This window comes from Apodemus sylvaticus, chromosome 16 (genome assembly GCF_947179515.1).
Source record: "Apodemus sylvaticus chromosome 16, mApoSyl1.1, whole genome shotgun sequence".
Classification (NCBI taxonomy): Eukaryota; Metazoa; Chordata; class Mammalia; order Rodentia; family Muridae; genus Apodemus; species Apodemus sylvaticus.
Window position 1 is genome coordinate 21,680,756 of NC_067487.1, and position 21,764 is coordinate 21,702,519.

At 34.7% G+C, this 21,764-nt stretch overlaps 1 protein-coding gene across 2 annotated transcripts in view; it reads right to left on the reverse strand.

Annotated features, from left to right (window-relative positions):
* Positions 1–21,764, reverse strand: part of Cdh12 (cadherin 12) — a 332,749-nt gene that overhangs the window by 59,908 nt on the left and 251,077 nt on the right. For both annotated transcript variants that reach the window (XM_052159683.1, XM_052159682.1), the window contains one exon: positions 14,426–14,593. In XM_052159683.1, the coding sequence (XP_052015643.1) occupies positions 14,426–14,593 (168 nt within the window). The remainder of the gene's footprint in view (positions 1–14,425; positions 14,594–21,764) is intronic.

Here is a 21,764-nt window from a genome sequence, read left to right on the forward strand (position 1 = left end):
CTAGTTATCAATTCTCAATGACTTCTAAACGATTAGAATGGATTATTCTATTCTAAACTAATGTTCTTTCAACACATTTTCCCTCATTAATTTTACAACTTCATCAGCTGGTAAGCTTGAACAGAGTTCAAAGGAAAACATATAACACCCTAGTTTCAAATTCTTAACACTTCAAATTCTAACATGTTAATGATCCTATTTATATCAGCAGGCACCTAGTGAATCATATATTCCTTATGTTTCCTGTCACTCTTTCAGGGTTTTCCCAGGGATTCTAAGCTTTGTTTTACCTTGGACAAAAATCAATGCTGAAATAAAACATTTCTAACATAACTGACTTTAACTTAATTGTAATCATCTCTAATACCCTCTCTACTTTCATTAATTAGAAACATCCTTTACATCTTATTAATTAGTACACAATCTGTATTAGAATTAACCCTTTCTTTCACATCTGTAAGCCAACCAGGACCAGCAGCAGGTGAGAAATTAAACTGGGAAAACTTGGCAATCTTTTTTTCTGTCAAGCATTTTGTTACCATTCTTTTGCCGAGAATATTTGTACGCTCAGGTGTGACAGCAAAAGCATGGGACCGACTGTACAGTTTGTATTCTCTGCAGTTGATTGTTCATATTGGCATGGGTGGCTCCTGACAGTGTCCCCTCCCACAGGCTTAACACTACGGCTTTTCCTCTGTGCTAACACTACAATGCCCTCAGCATCTAGACCCCTTGGTGGTGCACTCACACCCATGTCTCATTTCAGGAAAATCTCTCTGGCAGATCATACCATGACTCCATCTTTATTTGCCTTCTGTAGATATATTCTTTACTTTCCTGTTGTCATCTAATTAATTTTCCTAATAAAGTATGTTCCTTCCCTCTCTTTCCTTTCCCAGGACATTTTAACTTTCCTAACCACGAGGCAGATAATGTTTCAGAAAATCCCCATCCTTGTCTAGAAAGAAATATATTGGATATTATTATTAGTTCTGGGCCAGCAGAAAGCTCTACTTACCAAACCCAGTGAGGGAAAGGCAATTACCCACTTCCTTTCTAAGTTGAAAATGCTCCTTCACTCTCTCCAAAGAATTACTCTGGACAAAACATCTCCTCCATCCAGCATGCCTAAAATAGTATTTTAATAACCATACAATTCCAGGTTTGACTGATGGATCCAAATTATAAAAACAAGCTGGGATTTTTATTATAATTTCTGAATTTTCATCTTGCTATGAAGTATACATCTCACTTTAGTATCATTGAGCTATCCAATTTTATTTCTCATTATATTTTTATTATTCTGTGCTCTTTTATTCTAATACCAGTTGAGATGATCATCATTTCTGTTTCTAATCATGAAATACCAGAAATTTATAAACACTTTAATATGTTAGCAGACTTATCTTCAAATTCTTCTCCATTGAGGTTGTGACAGGAAGACTCAAAATACTCATATGTGATCATGTTGGGAATGAAAAACTGTTCCAACATGTATATTAGGTTCCAGTTCTTACACATTTCTTTTTCCCTTTCCAATAAAATTCCTTTTTTATTCTCACTGCTACATACCCATAATCACCTTGCTGTTTAAATATACTGTTGTATTTTTTAAAATTAATTTTAAAATTAACAGTCAAATTTTCAAGTTGTCTGTTATCTGCTAGAAAAGTGCAAGAATCCTTACTTGCACTTTTCTTTGCAAAGGAAGTAGCCACATTGGAAACACATGTCTGCAGCATCTCTGATAATCTATATCTATACTTTCTCTAGACTTGAACATCCCTCCCTTGTTAACTTCTTTAAGTTTAAATAAATGTTGAGTATGGATTTGTTCAGTTTACATGAGTATGTGGGATTTCTGTTGATTTTGTTGTTATTGAAGACCAGCCTTAGTCCATCATGATCTGTGATCTGATAGAATGCATGGGATTATTTCAACCTTCTTATATCTGTTGAGGCTTGTTTTGTGGCTGCTTATATGGTCAATATTGGAGAATGTACCATGAGATGCTGATAAAGTATATAGTTTTAGTTTAAGGTGAAATGTTCTAAAGATATTTATTAAATTCGTTTAGTTTATAACCTCTATTAGTTTAGTATCTCTGCATCTCTGTTTAGTATCTGTTTCTGTGACCTGTTCATCTGTTAAACTGGAGTGTTGAAGTCTCCCAGTACTATTCTGTGAGGTTCAGTGTACGTTTTGTGCTTTAGTAACATTTCTTTTATAAATGTGGATGCCCTTGGATTCTGGTTCTAGATGTCCAGGATTGAGAGTTCATCTTGGTGGATTTTTACTTTGATGAATGTGATGTGTCCTTATTCATCTCACTTGATAACTTTTGGTTAAATGTCTATTTTATAAGATATGAGAATGGCTACTCCAGCTTGTTTCTTAGTGCCATTTGCTATGAAAAAAATGTCCAGCCTTTTACTCTAAGGTAGTATTTGTCTTTGACACTGAGACATGTTTTCTGTATACATCAAAATGCTTCATTCTGTTTACTTATCCTGCCTGTGAGCATGTTTCTTTTTATTATAGAATTGCGACCATTGATGTTGAGTATTATTAAAGATCAATGATAGTTGGTTCCTATTATTTTTGTTGTTAGAGGTGATATTATGTTTGTGTGATTTCCTTCTTTTGGGTTTGTGGTGAGATGATTAATTTCTTGCTTTTTCTTAAGTATAGATTCTCTCCTGGTGTTTGAGTTTTCTATTGATTATCCTCTGCAGGGCTTGATTTATGGAAAGATATTCTTTAAATTGGTTTTCCTAGGTATAGTAGCCTGGGCTGGCATTTGTGTGAGTGTGGGGTTTGGGGGGTCTAGATGACATTTCTCCAGGATTATCTGGCTTTTAGAGTCTTTGTTGAGAAGTCTGTAGTAGTTCTGATAGGTTTGTATTTATATGTTACTTGGCCTTTTTCCCTAACTGCTTTTAATATTCCTCCTTTGTTCAGCATATTTAGTGTTTTGATTATTATGTGACAAGAGATTTTCTTTTCTGGTCCAATCTCTTTGGTGTTCTGTAGGGTTCTTGTATGCTTATAGCCATGTTTAGGCTAGGGAAGTTTTTGTCTGAAGTTGTTTTGTTTTGTTTTGTTGACGATGTTTACTTGGCCTTAGAGTTGGGAGTCTTCTCTCTCTTCTATTCCTATTTTCCTTAGGTTTGGTCTTTTCATTGTGTCCTAGATTTCCTGGATATTTTTGGTTAGGAACTTTTTCCATTTTGTATACTTTTGACTGTTGTGTTAACACCTTCTATGGTATCTTTGATGCCTGAGATTCTCTCTTCTTTCTCTTGTACTCTGTTGATTATGCTTACATCTGCCACTCCTGGTCTCTTAACTAGGTTTTTCATCTCTAGGGTTGCTTCCATTTGTGATTTATTTATTGTTTCTATTTCCATTTTTAGTTCTTGGACTGTTCGGTTCAATTCTTTCAACTGTTTGATTGTGTTTCCTAGTATCTCTAAAGGATTTATGTGCTTTCTCTTTAAGGGTTTCTACCTATTTACTTGTGTTCCCTAGTATTTTAAGGGAGTTATTTGTGTCTTCCTTAAAGTCCTCTACAATCTTCATTAGATGGGATTTTAGGTAATAATATTGATTTTCAGGCATGTTAGAGTATTCAGGGCTTGGTGTGGTGTTAGAACTGGGTTGTGTTGGTGCCAAGTGGCATTGGTTTCTGTCACTTTTGCTATTCTGCTTGCCTCTTGCCACCTGATTATCTCTGGTGTTATCTGACTTTGCTGTCTCTGACTAGAGCCTGTCCCTTCTTGTAGAAAAGTGGAGTTCTGTGAGCTGGGCTAGAGCGGGCTTTATGGGAGACAATGCTGTCTCTACTTAGTGGGGACCTCCCGTGTCCTTAGTTATTGCAGACCTCCTATGATCATGGAGGGGGGAAAGGAAAACAGGGGTGCTGAATCAGGTATGTGTAGTGATAGGAGAGAATTCCAGAGGGCCAGGTGAATAAATACAAACAAGTAGCAGTGGGGCATGGGTAATGAAGGGCAACACTAGAAAGTCCCAGGTGAGAGGGATAAGAGAGGTTCCCAGGACCCAGTCAGGATGACATTAGCTGAAATGTCTGAAAATAGGGAGATAGAATCTGAAAAGTCTACCTCCAGTATAGAAATATGGTCCCCAGTTGAGAGATGGGGTCACCCTCCAATCTCAAAATTTTTAACCCAGAATTGTTCCTGTCTAAAGGAAAAAACGGAGCAGTTACTGAAGGAAAGGCCATCCAAAGACCAACTTGTAATTCATGCCATCTGCAAACCCTCAGCCAAAACACTATTGCTGTTGCCAAGATGTGCTTGCAAACAAAAGCCTGTTACCAGACTATGAGAGCCTATGAGAGGTTCTGCCAGCACCTGACTAAGATGCAGATACATGCAGGCAACCATTAGACTGAGCCTGGGAACCCTAATTGAAGAGTTAGGGGAAACAGACGGATCTGAAGGGTATTGCACCCCTATAGGAATAACAACTGTATCAACTAACCAGATCCCTCAGAGCTCCTAGGGAATAAAAAAACAACCAAGGAGTATACATGGGCTGGTCCATGGTTTCAGTAACATATAAAGCAGAGGACTACCTTACTGGTATCAGTGGGAGGGGAGGAGCTTGGTCCTGTGGATGCTTGATGCCCCAGGAAAGGGGATGCTAGAGGGGTGAGGCAGGAGTGGGCAAGTGGGTGTCAGAGCATCCCCTTTTGAGATGCAAAGGGGGAGGGGAATGAGGTAGGGAATTCATGGAGGGGAAATGGGAAATGGTCTCAATATTAGAAATGTAAACAAATAAAATTATTAACTAAACAATGATTAACTAAATAATCCATGATGTATTTGTACCATGTGGGATTATTAGAAAAAGTCAAAATCACAGTAATAAGTAAAAAGTTACATTAGTCTAACTGTTCTCAGCCCGATTGAATCATTCAAATAAACCATGAACAACTTGACGATCTGTATCGACTATCTGCATTGACTCAGAATGTATTTAAATTGTCCTCTTCTTAGTTAAGTGTATTTACTTATTTTTAAACTTTGTACGCATCTTTGAGATTTATATTTATAAATCATTACGCTTTTAAATAACATCCCTGGATATTCCACACTATCTCAATCTAGACAAATTTAGACTTAGCTCAGAAACTCTCTACAGCACCCCCCCCTCCACCTTTCCCAAATTCCTCTCCTGATACCTGTCTGTCTCAGTGAGTGCTAGTAATATTTTTCCAGTTGAAATACCTACAGTCCTTCTCTCAGAGCAACTCAAATGAATCAACTGCTTTCCAGTGAGTCCCAGATTCATTACTACTGGGGATTAAACAGTGCCAACTTCTCTATGTTACCGATGCAGTCTGCTAGTTTGATTCCCTTATTCATTTTCTCTTCTTCAGGGGACATGTCTTTGCCACAATTCAATGAAAATAGAGGACAGCTCACTTATGTCACTCACAGGGAAAATTTTCACTTTTTATTCTACCATAAAGCTAACTTGGAAAGAAATGTGTGAATCTCTTACATAAACTATGTGTGTCAACATGAAGAAAAGGAAGATACTTTAAAAATACTAGCTACTGTTGAAGATTATATGCTTATAGCAATCCACTGTGTAGCTCTGTACATTTTCTGTGTTATCTTTAAGCACTATATTACTGTTAGTTAATTTTATCCTCACATTAGGACTACTATAATGAGCCACTGTTATTTAGGTCCTAGTAAATGTTAAACAACCATACTGCAGTAGGCAGGGAGCAGGCCTAGGCAGTGATTTTAACTGTCCCTCCATTTCTGTCATGAAATGAGTCCAACCATGGTCTTTTAATAGCTGACTTTGTGATGCATTTGAACACAGATCTAAGAGATTTGCCCAATTGGTTTTGATGACTGGGTTGGGGCAAATGCCAGCCTCTAAAATCCAGGTGTAGTGAGTGGCATGAATGAAGGAAGCAGTGAAGGGGCATATTTGATCCACTTCTGAATTAAGTATACTTTTGCCCACAGCACTTGATTCTGCTTTTTGTAAATCAAATATTTGACAGATGTATAAACTCTTAAACACGAATGACTCAAAAAATAACTTTTGTACCACTGCAGTGTAAAAATTCCAATGTAAGGGTTTTGTTAGTTATATGCTCTCTTTTACAAACTTGAGCAAGTTTGAGTAAACTATCTATGGTAAATTTTAGAAAACATTACATAATTCTAAAAGGAATAGGGCCCTCACAGAAAATTGATTTGATTTTCTGTAATAAAGAAAAGAGGGAAACTGATTGTATTTCATTTTTTTCTATTTCTCTTTCTTAGATATATCACAGCCTTACACACAAGTAACATTTTATAAAATTTAATTTTATGATAAATCAAAGAACTATTAAAATCATATCAATATTTTTGCAAATAGTAGTTTTCCTATGACACTTATTAGAAAATAGCATTGGAAATATCAAATACACTAACTCCAAAGATCTATAGAGCATAGCTCACTTACATCACCTAATGACACCAATAGGATTCTGGTTCTACATACTATGCATATTTAATATTTGTGATTTGTAACATCTATTCCTGTTACAAACTACTGAACATGATGGAGACCTTGGCAAGAACTCATAGCATCTCCAATGCATCAATAACTTTCAATTGTTCATCAATTATACAGGATGTATTTAATATTCCCCTAAAGTCCCCATTAAATATGTAAACATTTCATTTATTTGCTTTATCTATGTTATCTCTTTCCCAGCTAAAAAGTAGGGCATGCCGGTGATTCTCAGGAATATGAAATGATACTATAGCAAACATATATTAATATAACCACAGTTTTCTTATAAAGTATTTTTCTTTCTTTTTCTTATTTTTTTATTTATTAAATATATTCTTTATTTAAATTTCAAATGGTGTCCCCTTGGCTTGTTCCCCCTCCTGAAAATACGCTAGCCCATCCCTCCTCTCCCTGTTCATCAAATCCACTCACTGCTGCTTCCCTGTCCTTGCATTGCCCTATACTGGGGCATCTAGCCCTCTCAGGACCAAGGGCCTCTTGTCCCTTTGATGTTCAACAAGGCCATCCTCTGAATCTAAAGCCATGGTTCCCTCCATGTGCACTCTTTGGTTTGTGGTGTAGTCCCTGGGAACTCCACAGTTAATGGGTGGTTCCAATTGTTGTTCCTCCTCTGGCACTGCAGACCCCATCAGTTACTTGGTCCTTTCTCTAGCTCCTCAATTGGGGACCCTGTGCTCAGTCAATGGTTGGATGAGTGTCCCCTCTGTATTTGTATGCACTGGCAGAGCCTCCCAGGTGACAGCTATATCAGTCTCCCATCAGCAAGCACTTGTTGGCATCCACAATAGTGTCTGGGTTTTGTAACTGTATATTCGATGGATCCTTAGGAGGGGCAGTCTCTGGATGGTCTTTCCCTCAGTCTCTGTTCCACACTTTGTCTTTGTATCTCCTTCTGTGGGTATTTTGTTCCCCCTTCTAAGAAGGACCAGAGTATACATCCTTTGTTCTTCCTTCTTCTTGAGCTTCATTTGGCCTGTGAATTGTATCTTGGGTATGCTAAGCCTCTGAGATAATATCCACTTATTATTAAGGGCCTACCATGTGTGTTCCTTTTTGATTGGGTTACCTCACTCACAATGATATTTTTTAGTTCCATCAATTTGCTTAAGAGTTTCATGGATTCATTGTTTTTAATAGCTGAGCAGTATTCCATTATGTAAATATACCACATTTTCTGTAATTAAACAATTTGCAAAGAAAAGAAAGACTTTAATTTTGGGGGTATATTTATTTTAGCAAAGATTTAATTCCTCACAAATTGCCTTTTTGTAACATTATTGGGATAATAAAATGACAGAAAATTTAGTTTTCTTTCCATATTATATTTTTGTTACATTTTATCTCAAATGAATTATTTAATAAGCCCTATTTACTAATCTGCAAATATGATTGCTCACTTTGATATTTCTATGCTTACCTACAGTTTTAGCAACATTCTACTAGTCTTCCTAGGTTTTTGGTCCATGCCTTAAAAGGTTTTCTTCTGCTTCTGATAATAATATGGACTTTCCCCATCTTTAACTTGGTGATTGCTTAGAGATATTTTCGTTTCTTTCTTTTGGTCTTTGCACTGCTAGGTTGCCCATCATTCTATACATGGAATTGTTTAGATATCACTTTTTGTTTCGAACTTGTCTCAGTACTTAGGAATATATTTGTTCCTTTTGACTAGGTCTTAGAATAATTATCCACAATTGATATTTAATCTTTGACTTTACTATCCAATAATATTTGCTCCATGTAAAAGTAGATACTCTTGTGCATTTATATCATTATATCATGTACATATTTCTATGTAACATTTTATTGCAATTTTCATTATTTACTATTAATTTAACAATCACTCTCATTACATAGTAACAGCTTGAGAGGACAGATTAAAATTTTATTCTCTTTATATTGTCCAAAACAGAAATCACACCTGTTTTTCATTTTAGCAAAATGAAACTTATGATCATATCTCCTCATGTATTTTATTACTTTGGCCAATTAAAAATCAAAATTAAATATAGAATTATAAAACATATTAAATAAATCATGGCATTATGATGATTTTATTCTTGTATTTAAAGATGGTCTCTATTGTCACAAAATTATACTTCAAAAATTTCAGACATTTGTGTTTATTAATCTTCTTATCTATTCACTATTCTGCTTTGGTTATCTTTGAATAAAAATTAGGTGAAGTGTATTGTCATTAATCTGATTAGTTTTATCTATCCTTTGGACCTTATTTGCAGTTTATATGTACTGCTTAGAAATGCTTTTTTAGACTCTGTTATGTCATTTAAAAATCTGATATTTTCAAAATCTCTTGTCCATGTCTTCCTGTACACATTGCATTAGTAGAAGATAAATGTCATTTTTTTTACTATGAAGATTCTTCAGTAGTTTTCTTGTTGCATACACGTTGAATGCAAAATATTGCAATGCCTTTCACTATGCAACTAACATTTCTCTTGTCTCTGTTTTTACACCTATAAGGCAGACACTTGCACAGAGACTCTCTGGCATTGAATTCTGCTTCAAAATGGGCCATATTATAAGAGTCATTGTTCTAAGTTATTGACGTGTGTGTTTACCTTCTAGTGAAAGCACACCCATCAACACATAAATGAATGAATAGCTATTTCGTCATTGGAGCATTTTGTAAACACTGTGGCCATATGTTCAAATATAGAGCAAGCTGGCCCCTAAATATGCTATGCTTGGCGTGCATTGAAGATTTTTCAAATACCCACCTTTGTCCTTGGAATATATTTTCTTCTTCAATACTTTAAATTCTTTGGTTACACACCAGAGTATCTCCTCTCAATTTCTGATATCTATACAAATATGTTTTCTGGTATTTATTGAAATATAATTACTATTTATTATTGGTAACAATGCTGACATCAAGGGTAGTTTTACTCTTAGAATTAGATTATACTTCATAGATGTATCTATTTATTTAATTTATAATGTAATTTTGGTAGAGAAATGCAGTGACATATATTTTAATTTGTATCTTTTCAGCAAGATGTACACATATGTATGTTTATGTAAATACATATACACATGTACCTAAATATGTATATAAAATATAAAGTTTTGAGGAATATAATATATCTACTAATTTGATTGCCATACACTAGAGAGACAAACCGTGAACATATTTATATAAACCTCCATAAATAATAACAGTCAAAGCCTATCATTTTTTACTATAAAAACTAACATATAGCATACACCTCCAGTTCTCTTCTGTAATAAATTATATTGCTTCTTTAATGTGAATGAATAGAAATACCTTGTGCTTTCTTTTTCCAATCAGGTCCACTAATTTAAATTTTAAAATATGACTTCAGTAATATGTAAAATTAAAACAAAGTTGGCCAAACAGTAGTGGAAAAAAGCCCAATGGTGGTTAAAAGAAATTTGACAAAATGTTTGAGCTGAGACATTGGACTTTCCTTCTGTGATAATTAGTTGTTCAGGTGTGTAACTAAAAAGACTGGAAAATGAAAACCATGAGTTTTAAACTTTTCTAGGCTAAATAATAAAAATTTTGACTCAAAAACCCTTGAACAAACAGCATACAGAGACAAACATGAGTTTGATTTTGTCTCGTGCGTCATTAAAAATATCAAGACACTCAACTATTTCTCTTGTTTTAAATTACAATAATATATATTCACATACTACCTAGTTTTGATTCATAAAACATATGATTTTGTTATCGAGTAATTTTCATTCATATTAAAGGAATAGAAAACAGTATAATTTTGCAGCTTATTGAGAGTGCTCCCATGAAGATACCTTTGGCTGTAGAAAATACAAATAATGTAGCTGTAATGGAGAATAGTTTTGAAAAGAACGTACTTCAACTTTCTATACCACCAAACAGATTACTTTTTCTCATAGTAACCACATTTCTCAGTCAGCACCACTAATTTGCGTGTGGATATTTTCCAAAGTTACCTGGAGGCTATTTTGAGACATTAAAAGCGAATTTCTATTCCAGAAGGATATTGGTGAAAAGTTAAAGGCTCTTTAAGCATTCTTGAATATTTTAAAGCATTTAAAGAATATTTAATATTCTGCTATTTTTTTCTTAAAAATTGCAGAATTACTGTGCTATTGTTATGATTAAAAATGAATAAAGCATGCATGTCATGCTGTATAGGACAAGACATTTAGGAACTCCCAACTCAGCACCATAGCACTCAGCATTTCAGTCATTAGCTCCTTCTCCTAGAGCACAGTTGGTGAGATTTTAAAATACACAATTAATACACAAACAGTTCAAATATGCATGATGTATGTACATACTAGTTATATTTTAATCTCACACTTGTACAATAAACCAGAAAGAAATGGATTCTCAATAACATCATGTATGCATTCAAGCACACAATGACCAAGAGCATCCTACTTATGAGATGAGCATTATCATTTCTCACTTAAGCAATGAAAAGAACTCATTTAAGGTTCAACTAAGCAAGTTATTTTTTTAACATAATTTTCCAGCAGTCAAAAACCATTATCATTAACTCTGGAGAACTCTTCAAGAAACACACATATCTGAATTGTATCTTTCTTGACATTAATATACAAGTTCATGTTGTTTCAGTTTATGGTTTTGTCATGTTTGCTGCTTAATTGGTTTGTGTGGGAAATATCCCAGCTAAAAGATCATTAGCCTCAAAATAAATTGCTCTTCCTTTTCAGATACATCATGTTTTTTTTTTCCTTCTGTGAGCTAAACTTCCAAATGATGCTACAGTATAATGTCCTTAATAGAAAGAAATACAGAATTAAAAGATGAATATATTTTATTTATGCAAAACATGAAAACATTTTTTCATGATTTTAAAATATATATATTTTCATTTTTGGTTGTATTTTAAACAGACATCAAAGACCAACATAAAGAAGCCCTTGAAGTACTCTACTTGCATTCTGCCTTGCCAGTTTTGAGTTAATTAGTTATTGCAGTCACATGCACCGGGATGTCCTTACAGGTGTTTTAATAAATATGGTTCGAGAGTGCGAGACAAAAGTAATGTTTTAATTTCAACATCATGTTAAATTAGAAGAAAAAGACACATTGGAGCTTAAAAGCCTGTAATGTTGAATGATCTTATGCAAGTTGCTAATTTCTCATAAAAGTTAGCGTTTTCCTAGAACAATAAATGCTAGACTTCAAGAAGAAAGTTTTCATGTCAGATATGGCTCAATTTACCTGAGTCCAATGTCCTTCGTGTGTGATATCTTCAGAAATAAAATCCAACCACAACAACTGAGAGGCAACCAAAGACTATGATAATAATTTCCTTATTATAAAAGTATCCTTGTTCCAGCAGCAGGACTGGGAAATCCACCCAATCACAAAAACTTCATCTTAAAATTCGTCTTATCTGTAAGGTGTGCTAGGGTAAGGGTAGTTCAGAGCTTGTGGGAATGATAGTCAAACTTGAGGCCCAATCCGCAAGAGGTAGACCAAGTCTGATTCTGATTGGAGGGCCAGAAACCAGAGGCTGGAAAACCCCACAGACTCAGGATAGAACCAAACACCATTGAAAAAAATGAAAGAAAAGTCAATGAAATGATTCCTAATGACATTCTGCTATGTTCATAAGTCAGTGCCTAATTCAATTGTCATCAGAGAGCCATCCTACAGCACATGATGGGAGCACATGCAGATATTCACAGATGAACACTAGACCGAGCTAGAACTCTGGAGGAAAGAGGACTAGAAGAGTAGTAGGAGCCAGAGGGATGGAGGACACCATGAGACCACAGCCCACAGAATCAGCAAAGCAAGACTAGTAGAAGCTCTCAGAGACTGAAGCAGCAATCACAAGCTGTATGGTTAAGTACTATGCCCTCCATTCTCAGCCAATGATTGAACTGAGCACAGGGTCCGCAATGGAGAAGCTAGAGGAAGGACCCAAGAAGCTGAAGGGGTTTGCAGTGCCATAGAAGGAACAACAATATGAGCCACCCAGTACCCCCAGAGCTCCCAGGGACTAAACCACCAACCCAGAGTACACATGGAGGGACCCATGGCTCCAGATGCATATGTAGCAGAGGATGGCTTTGTTGGACATCAAAAGCAGGAGAGGCCTTTGGTCTTGAGAAGGCTTGATGCCCTAGTATATTGGAATGACAGGACAGGGAAGTGGGAGTGGGTGGATTGGTGAGCAGAGGGAGGAGGGAGGGATAGGGAATTTTCGGGATGGGGAGAAACCAGGAAAGGGGACATTTGAAATGTAAATAAATAATATATCTAATAAAAAATGAGTTGTGTCCTCTGCAAATGTTATCATTGTGTTGCTTGGGGTTCTTGGACTCCCAACAGTGGAAGCATAGTTTCTCTGCCTGTTTTGCCTCCTCATAATAACAGAGCAAGGTGAAAACATGCTTTGAAGCATCTCCATTTCATTAATCATAGTACCCTATAATGATTTGTTCTATATATTTCAAAGTATAAATCAAGATTTTAATGAATTATTTAATTTAAAAATTGAGATGGAAAAATTGAACATCATTATCATAGATCGCATGGCAGTTTGAAATATGTACATGTAATGGATGGCTAAATTGAACTAATTAGTGTGCATTAAAGTGTTCTGGTTTCTAATTGCCATTCATAATATTTGACTGCTAGATTCCTATTGATAATGAATTAAAAGTTATGCACAAAGAAAATATATTCTGATTTTTAAAAGCAGCACTGACAATGCAGTTAAAATGCAGGAAAAAAAAACCAAATCATCTAATTAGAGAAATAGTACCATCATAATAAATTTTCTTAGGTATATACAGAGACACAGAAGGACCAAGAGGAAAAACATTATGCATTTCACTTTATTTACAAATGATCAGGCAACGAACAACATAATGATTAATGATTTCCCAGTGTTTCATGAATGAAACTACCTATCCTTAATGTCCTAGCTCTGTGGAACACAGAAAAAATCCTCGCAAAGACATCAGAAAATGAGGATGCATGAACTGGTGTTAAATGCAACACTTGAGAGAAAGCTGGATGGAGAATGAGCGAAAAGTATCATTCTCAACAAGTAATAGAGACTAGATTCAGTAATAGAGAAGAGCTAGGTGAGAATCATTCCATTATCCCAGAAAGTAAAGCAATTCTCACCTATTGTAAGTCTAAAATGAGATAAATATCAGAATGGAAGAAATGTTCATAACAGCATCTTCAGAGATACTAAATATCTAAAAATGGTTCAGCAGATGTACTTGCTAAAATAAGTCACAAAGTCCATGGATGACAATTGTATAATATAGAAAGTGGTGTTGATGTGTTTATAATTATTGTACCTTATATTTTGTACTTTTAAATTAATTTTTTAGTTAACAAACCAATATTGCGGTATATTAAGTCCCTGTTAGAATGGAATTTTCATTCACTTTAATAGTATATGTATGATTACACAATTATAGTCTATTCTATTAGCATAGCACTAAGAATAATTTCTTTGAAAATTTAACTTTACAAGACATGCATATTTTTTATCAATTATAAGCTGCTTTCTAAAGATTAATAGTATTTGGAGATGTTTTAACTTTTTATCGCATTAAAATATAACAGGATATATAAATATATGTATATATATTTAAATTTTACTGTCATCTCTTAGAAGATTGTGTTTTCTAATGATAAACAATAAGAGGGTAGATCTTGTTGGTGGGGGAGTTAAAGATGAGGAGGAACTGGGGGGAGGAAAAGGAGGGGAAACCAAAATCAAGATATATTTTGTGAGAAAAAAATAAAACATCAATAGTACGATACTCTTTCTAGAAGTACTTGCAAACATGCTTAACAGGTCCGTGACATACTTTTTGGGAATCGAGGTGGGTTGTCATTGACATCAGTGAGGGTGATGTTGACAATTGTAGTTCCAGCTAGTCCTCCAAGCTGTCCTCCCATGTCCTTTGCTTGAATGAGGACCTGGTACTGCTCCTTGACTTCTCTGTCCATGTTTGGCAATGCTGTTCTAATGACACCTTGCAGGGAAAGTGATAACACAGAATCAACATCACAAACCAACTGCTTCTCCTGACCCAATTAGAATAAAATAGAAAAAAAAACATGCTTATGTCTAGATTTATTAAAGATGAAATAGTCAATAAAATCATTTGCAAAAACTGATTACCCTGAAGTTAGGATGTGACTTAATCTTTTGTTTTCACTGCTATACCTTAAAACAAGAAAATGACAGGTCATCTCTCGCCAAATCAAATAAGTTAGGTCTCCGTTATCTATTCCAGTCTACACTGAATTGAAGAAAATTTTAACACCTTAAATTAAAATGGGCACATAGACTAATTTAGGCAGTTAATATGAGCTGAGGTCATAATTAAAAAGACTGCTCTTGTTCCAATTCTGTAGTTTTAACAATAAACAATCTGTTTAACTTCAAAATACATAAAATGTGTCCTCTACATCACTTGTTTTGTCCTTCAGGACTTTCCCTTATTATGTTAACTGAAGAGATCCATCCCCTCCCGACTCACTTACCTATCATTAGAAATCACTATTTTGGAGTCTTTGAGACTCCTTGCATGAATGTAACCCACTGTCAAGGAAAGTATCTTATGCTTATTTATAAATATCTTACATTCAGAATCATAAGATAAGTATTGTATGTTTAATCACATTTAGTATGTAACTGAAGAAAGGAATGACTGGATAGATGAATAAATTAATTGAGCTTAATGTCTTGAATCTTATATCACATACATATGTTAACATACGGCAGTCATCTATATTTTTTTTTATCCAGGTATAGGAACTGCTTTGAATTTTTGTTTACTCATAGTAAAGATTATAAGAACTTTGGAATCATTTGGAAGGTGAATTTAAATTTTTAAACCAACTTCCCATAGGTAGTCAAGAGTTATAATGGGTAGAGATTGAAGGACCTTTATTAACCATATATGACTTTGATACTGATAAGATATATCTTTAAAAAGTGTATGAATAATAAAGTATCAGCCATCAATACAGCATGTCCCAGAATACATCCATAGATCAGTGCCTGCTACCATCTACTTACTTACCCATTGCTATATTTTTGCTAATGCATATTGAACTGCAATCTGAGATTTTGTCTGGCACTTGGCAGGAAATAGTTACAGAAAAGACATCCGTCATTTTTGTACCTTATGCTTTATTCATGAATTGGTACTGACACCATTTTGATCCAATCTGTCTTCTCTTCAGCTCAGGCGTCTGATACTTTATTTTCAGTGTTTCTAAAACTAAGACTTTTGAGATCTACACCTCAGTGTTGTTGCCTTACATACCTTATACTATGCAGCATAGATTGGAAGGACAAGGCTCACATTTTCTATATATTTGCCTGTTTTAGACACTTGTATTTGCTTGGTAATAGCATTGAGCAAGAATTATCTTTAGTCAAATTGCTATATAAACATTTGTTTATCTTCAATGCACATATAAGTTTTTACTCTACATCATTTTATATCATCATTTATATCACTACCTTATTCTTCTCCCAGAATGAACAGTACATGACAGAGAGAAAGAAAAGGAAATGGGAAAAGAATGACGTGTGGGGTAAGAAAGAGAGAAAGCAAGAAAACAAAACAGAAAAGCATGCATCATTCCAGGGCATACAATCAGTGGCTTACTTCCATCTACTAATGGTGCAATAATTTGGATCCATGTAGATGCTTATGTTTATGAAGTTAAATTTGGTTTTTATAATGTATTTAACAGAGGAAATTTTCAATTGTCAGATGTAGCCATAATCACTCTGTACATTATGAATAAATGTGCATAAAAATAATCATTAGGTTCTATGCAAGTAGCTCATTGGGAAAAGTGCTTGCTCTTCATGTTTTAAAAAAAAATCTGTTAGATGAGTATGGTAGAGCACTTGGAAACTCAGTACATAGGGCACAGAGAGAAGCTCTGAAGAGACAATTGACTATGTGGATCTGCTGAATTGGTGAACTTTTCATTCATCACAGAAACCATACTTCCATATATATATATATTTTTTTCTGAGTTCTCTTAAGATATGATTTTGTAGAATTTAAGGAAATAACAGTTTTCATTATATCAATTATTGTATAATATTATGCATGTGCAGAAAAACAAAGAACACAATTTGTGGCTTTTGCTTAATGCTGAATATTTCCTTGACAAATTTTGGTTTCTTAATATAGTTTTATGTCCATTGATTTTTCTTACACTTGCATGTTCATAATCAATATTCTCTTAATGTTTCATGTTATTTCACTCATTCATATGAATATATAAAAGAATGACTACATTCTATAGGTAAAACTTTAATTAGAGTCATTAAAGGAAGAAATTATTGTTTACCTTACAAGCATTAACTTAGATATCTGAGTTCCATAAAGCTTTATTCATTGAATGACACCAAGACAATCTTCAGGCAATAAAGCATTGTACATACTCATACGTAAAGCATTGCCTCAATAAATAGAGTGGGGCCTTTGCTGAAATGTTTGCTGGGAATTTAAGGGAATTAACACAATTGAAAGCTTGAAAGCTACCTCCTAAACATCAACTTTCAACCTGGTGGACAAAGTGTGTTATGCTACTTTTACCCCAGAGAGGCTCTTACAATCCAGTAAGTAGTGTATTGCACTTATGTCAGTAAGTGCATAGATTCTGGGCTACTTAATACTGTGAGAATAATATTGATTGAGTGCTTATCTATTAAAATCAAAAGAGTGTGTGATTTCCTCTGAAGTTTGGAACATACCACAAAGGACAGAGGAGACGTACTGTGAGACCCAGAATATCCAGAGAAGTGCTATGAATCACTGTGTCTAGGGTATTGAGTCCGATGGGGCAGCTGTCATTGTCATCTTCTTTGGTTTTGTGCATGCTATTGAACCTGATCACCAGACTCCATGAGATTGTTTCTAAACCATGGCCACAGACATCTCTGTGGTGAGTGAATCATGAAAGAAACAAAATGATACAAATATGAGAAAATATATGTAGGGAGCATGAAGGGTTGGTGGATTGGAAGGAGATAACAGAGGTTGGAGGGGTAGAGTATGTCTTATATGGTTGTGATATTGCCAAATTAAATTTAAGAAAGCTACGAAAATAAATATTAGACAGGGTATGAGGCTACATTTTATTTTGGACACACAGGATTGAGACTTTTGCTGATAGACCATAGGAATACATATACTAGGGACCAAATTTCTTGAGAAATTCTCTACGACTAGGAAATCTTTATCAGACTTGTCAATATGAGGTAGGCACAATGGCATGATATAAAGTATCAACAGTAGAAGAAAAAAAGATGAAACCAAGTAGATCCTACAATTACTTTCTTACTGTTTTAGGATGATTTAAATAAATGAGTGGAGGGGAGAAATTACAGGGGGCATATTATTGTAATTGTATAAATGTTAAGATTTTTGACCAACAAGTTCTTGAGACAGTGGGTAATAGTGATTATGGAGTGCAAGAAGGCTTTTATGTTGATAATTGCACTCATCATAGTTAAAATAGTAAATTTTATATTACAAGTATTTTCACATAATAGAAAATGAAAGTTTTTGAAATTAAGTGGGATGTACTAGATTATGTCATATTACTATTGCTTATTTTTCTAGATTATAGTTTTTCCTTCCATATTTTGAAATTTTACAACTGTGGTATCCTGTTTAACCTGACATCAGTTGGCACAATTTTTGTTTGTTTTTTTTCGAGACAGGGTTTCTCTGGGTAGCCCTGGCTGTCCTGGAACTCACTTTGAGGACCAGGCTGGCCTCGAACTCAGAAATCTGCCTGCCTCTGCCTCCCAAGTGCTGGGATTAAAGGTGTGTGCCACCAGCGCCCAGCATCTTGGCACAATTTAAAATCACCTTGGTAGCGATGATAGCATAGGAGTTACTAACATCAGAGCAATAGGTAGACAGGCCTGTGGTGGTATGTCCTAACTGTTAACTGACTCTGCTCACGGCAGCTGTCTCCACTCCATAGGACAGGACTCAAATTTTGTAAAAGTGAAGAAATCTTTCTGAGCCTAAGCAGATAAAAAGCAAGTGAGGCTCCATGAATTTATCCTCGCTTGCATTGGAATGTGGATGTAATACTTTGAGGGCCTGCCTTGACCTATTCCTAGAAATGTAGCATAATCTGAAAATGGAAGACAAAAAAATAAATTTGATTTTCTTTAAGTTGTTTTTTTTTTGGCCAAAATATTTTGTTATAGAAACAGAATTTTAACTAGGATAACTTGCAAATATAACATTTACTCATACACATTAAATATGAGAGATGTAATCATAATTTTAAAATACTACTAATAGTTTAAGGAAAAGAAATGTATATAAATATATATATATATATATATATTCAAAGAAAATTACTTATTGCCTATGGCAAATAAATTGGAAATAAATGAATTTTATGAGTACTATGTTTTCTTGGTTTATTCATTAGGCTGCCTCAGTTTACCTTAATGTCCATTTACTCTTACATATAAGCTTGCTCTAGGACACCAAGAAAGCAGAACTAGGAATGCAAATCAGACAGCAATGTTAACACAGAGTTCACCTTCTTTCAACTGAATAAATAATGAGTACATTTGTCTCTTTCTAAATATTTAGGCACCAAAAGCTCTGATGAGAATCTCCCTTTAATAATTGTTTTAAATGGTTTCTGCACTCAAGTACAAAAAATTTAGGTAGCATTTGTTTTCAAGCATCTTATTTAATACCAGCAAACTGAATTCATAAACTGAGTCTACATAGCTGGAACAAATGGGGACTGTTTCTCAGAAATTGCAATTATCTTTGATTTTTTATTTTTTTCTTATCTACCACAACGTGATAAATTTGACAAAAGGTCTTCTTAATGGTTTTTGTTCCTGAAGAGCTAGTTTTCATTCTCTTAATGAAGTACCTCATCACCTACTCCTATCCTGTCTAGTGGTCTGCGGCATTGTTAGAGCAAGACTTCTGTCTCCAGTGAAAATCAATTCTTATAAAATCTATTATGCAGCTGATGCCAGAAGATATTCACCTTTACCTCTAAATAAACGATTCATATGAAATTATAAATACAAGAGTATGCAACCATGCAACACATGAATTTTCAACGGAAAATAGCACTTTTTATATGAGTTAGAATTTATCTACCATTAACAATAACTATATTAGGATGAGTTTTTTAAATTTTATGCACATAATTTTATTTGTGAGGCTTCATTTTGAAGATAGATCATTTTGTAACTTATTTGATGTGTCAAATTCATATTTTCCTGAAACCCATGTATTTTTTAGTCAGATATTGTTTCCATCTGTCTCTCCTACAATGTTTCTTTCCTTATTAAGACATCAGTCTTTCCTGAAAATGTATTATGAGTTTGTATAAGTCACCCACGCTGTGGGATTCTTCCCACACCTCCAAGACGTGGATTATCTTACTCCACCATACCAAGTGTGCTTTTTGATTGTCTTTGCGTCTCTGTGGGATGTTCCTTAGGGGCTACCAGGAGCTAAGCAGCAGATAACATCAATGCTTTCATTTGTGGTCACGGTTTTCATTAATGTAAAGTTGGGACAGGCCTATAAATCTATAAGAAAATATAGCACCAAGGGATTCCACGAGAAGAGATGAATCCTTCCCATAAGTTTTCTTTATTGTCAGGCTCAAAATTCTACTTATAGTTCTATATCTGAGAATCTCTACACTGAGAAGTGTAAAGAAAAGTGCAAAGGACTGCCTGAATTATTTTCCTTTCTAAGTATACATTTTTTAATCTTTCAATGTGTGTGAATTATTCTTAAATTCCAGCAACTGCCTTAAAATAATATTATTATATATTCCCCCATATTTTCTCTCATATTTCCTGATGAAACGACTGGATAATTTCTAGATCATATATTCACTGGGCATCTGGTTTTAATTCCCACCCTTTGTTCAACTGAAGGCAGTTAACCCTTTCTACATCTACAACTCATACTCAATTCTTAACACATTCTTTTAAGTTGACAAGTGAGAAGGTTTATTTCTTAGTTCAAACATCATAACCAAGAAGCAAGTTGGGGAGGAAAGGATTTATTCAGCTTGCACTTCCAAATTGCTTGCTGTTCATTACCAAAGAACTCAAGACTGGAACTCAAGCAGGTCAGGAAGCAGTAGATGATGCAGAGGCCATGGAGGGATATTACCTACTAGCTTGCTTCCCCTGCGTTGCTAACTTGATTTCTTAAGAACCTACCTACAATGGGCCCTCCCCTGTTGATCACTAATTGAGAAAATGCCTTATAGCTGTATCTCATGAAGGCACTTTCTCAACTGAAGCTCTTTCTTTGTGTTAACTCTTGCTTGTGTCAAGTTGACACACAAATCTAGCCAGTATACTTTATAAGACAAAACTGCCTGCTTTCAAACATAATGGTTTTAGTTTAATCCCCAAACACTATATTTTAGAAGAAGAGAAATAACTTTTTCCATTTTTTTCACTGACTTCCACATATATACAGTGCTATGTACATACACATGAATATACATGAAAACACAGCACACTCATCATACCAATTGAATTGTATATAATACTTATAATATTTTTTCTGAAAATGTTTTATTTCCATTTTTTCATATTCATACAATGAAATATAGTCATGTCATGCTTACTTTCCATTTCCCTCCTCAACTATCACTTTTGAAGATCTTTTAAGGTGATAAAATGTTCTTGTGGTACTTCACACTTGCTTGTGCCTACAGAAGCAACCACTTGACTTTCCCTGAAGTGGTTAATGCCTAATGGTGCCAAGCAGTGATTGACTAGGGTAACAAAAACTGAGAAGAAAATTTTATATTGAGTTGGCCAGAAGTTTTGAAAGTTCTGCAAGTCTACATTTTTTTGAACAACATGAATTGGCTTTAGGGTTCTCGCCAACATTTACATTTGATTAATCATTACTTCATCTGTATCTTACTACAATATTAGAGGTTAGGTTTTCAAATGATAAGTTGTAAGCATGTGTACAAACACCGGGTGGTAGTGGCGCACGCCTTTAATCCCAGCACTGGGGAGGCAGAGGCAGACGGATCTCTGAGTTCGAGGCCAGCCTGGTCTACAGAGTGAGTTCCAGGACAGCCAGAGCTACATAGAGAAACCCTGTTTTGGAAAAAAAAAAAAAAGCA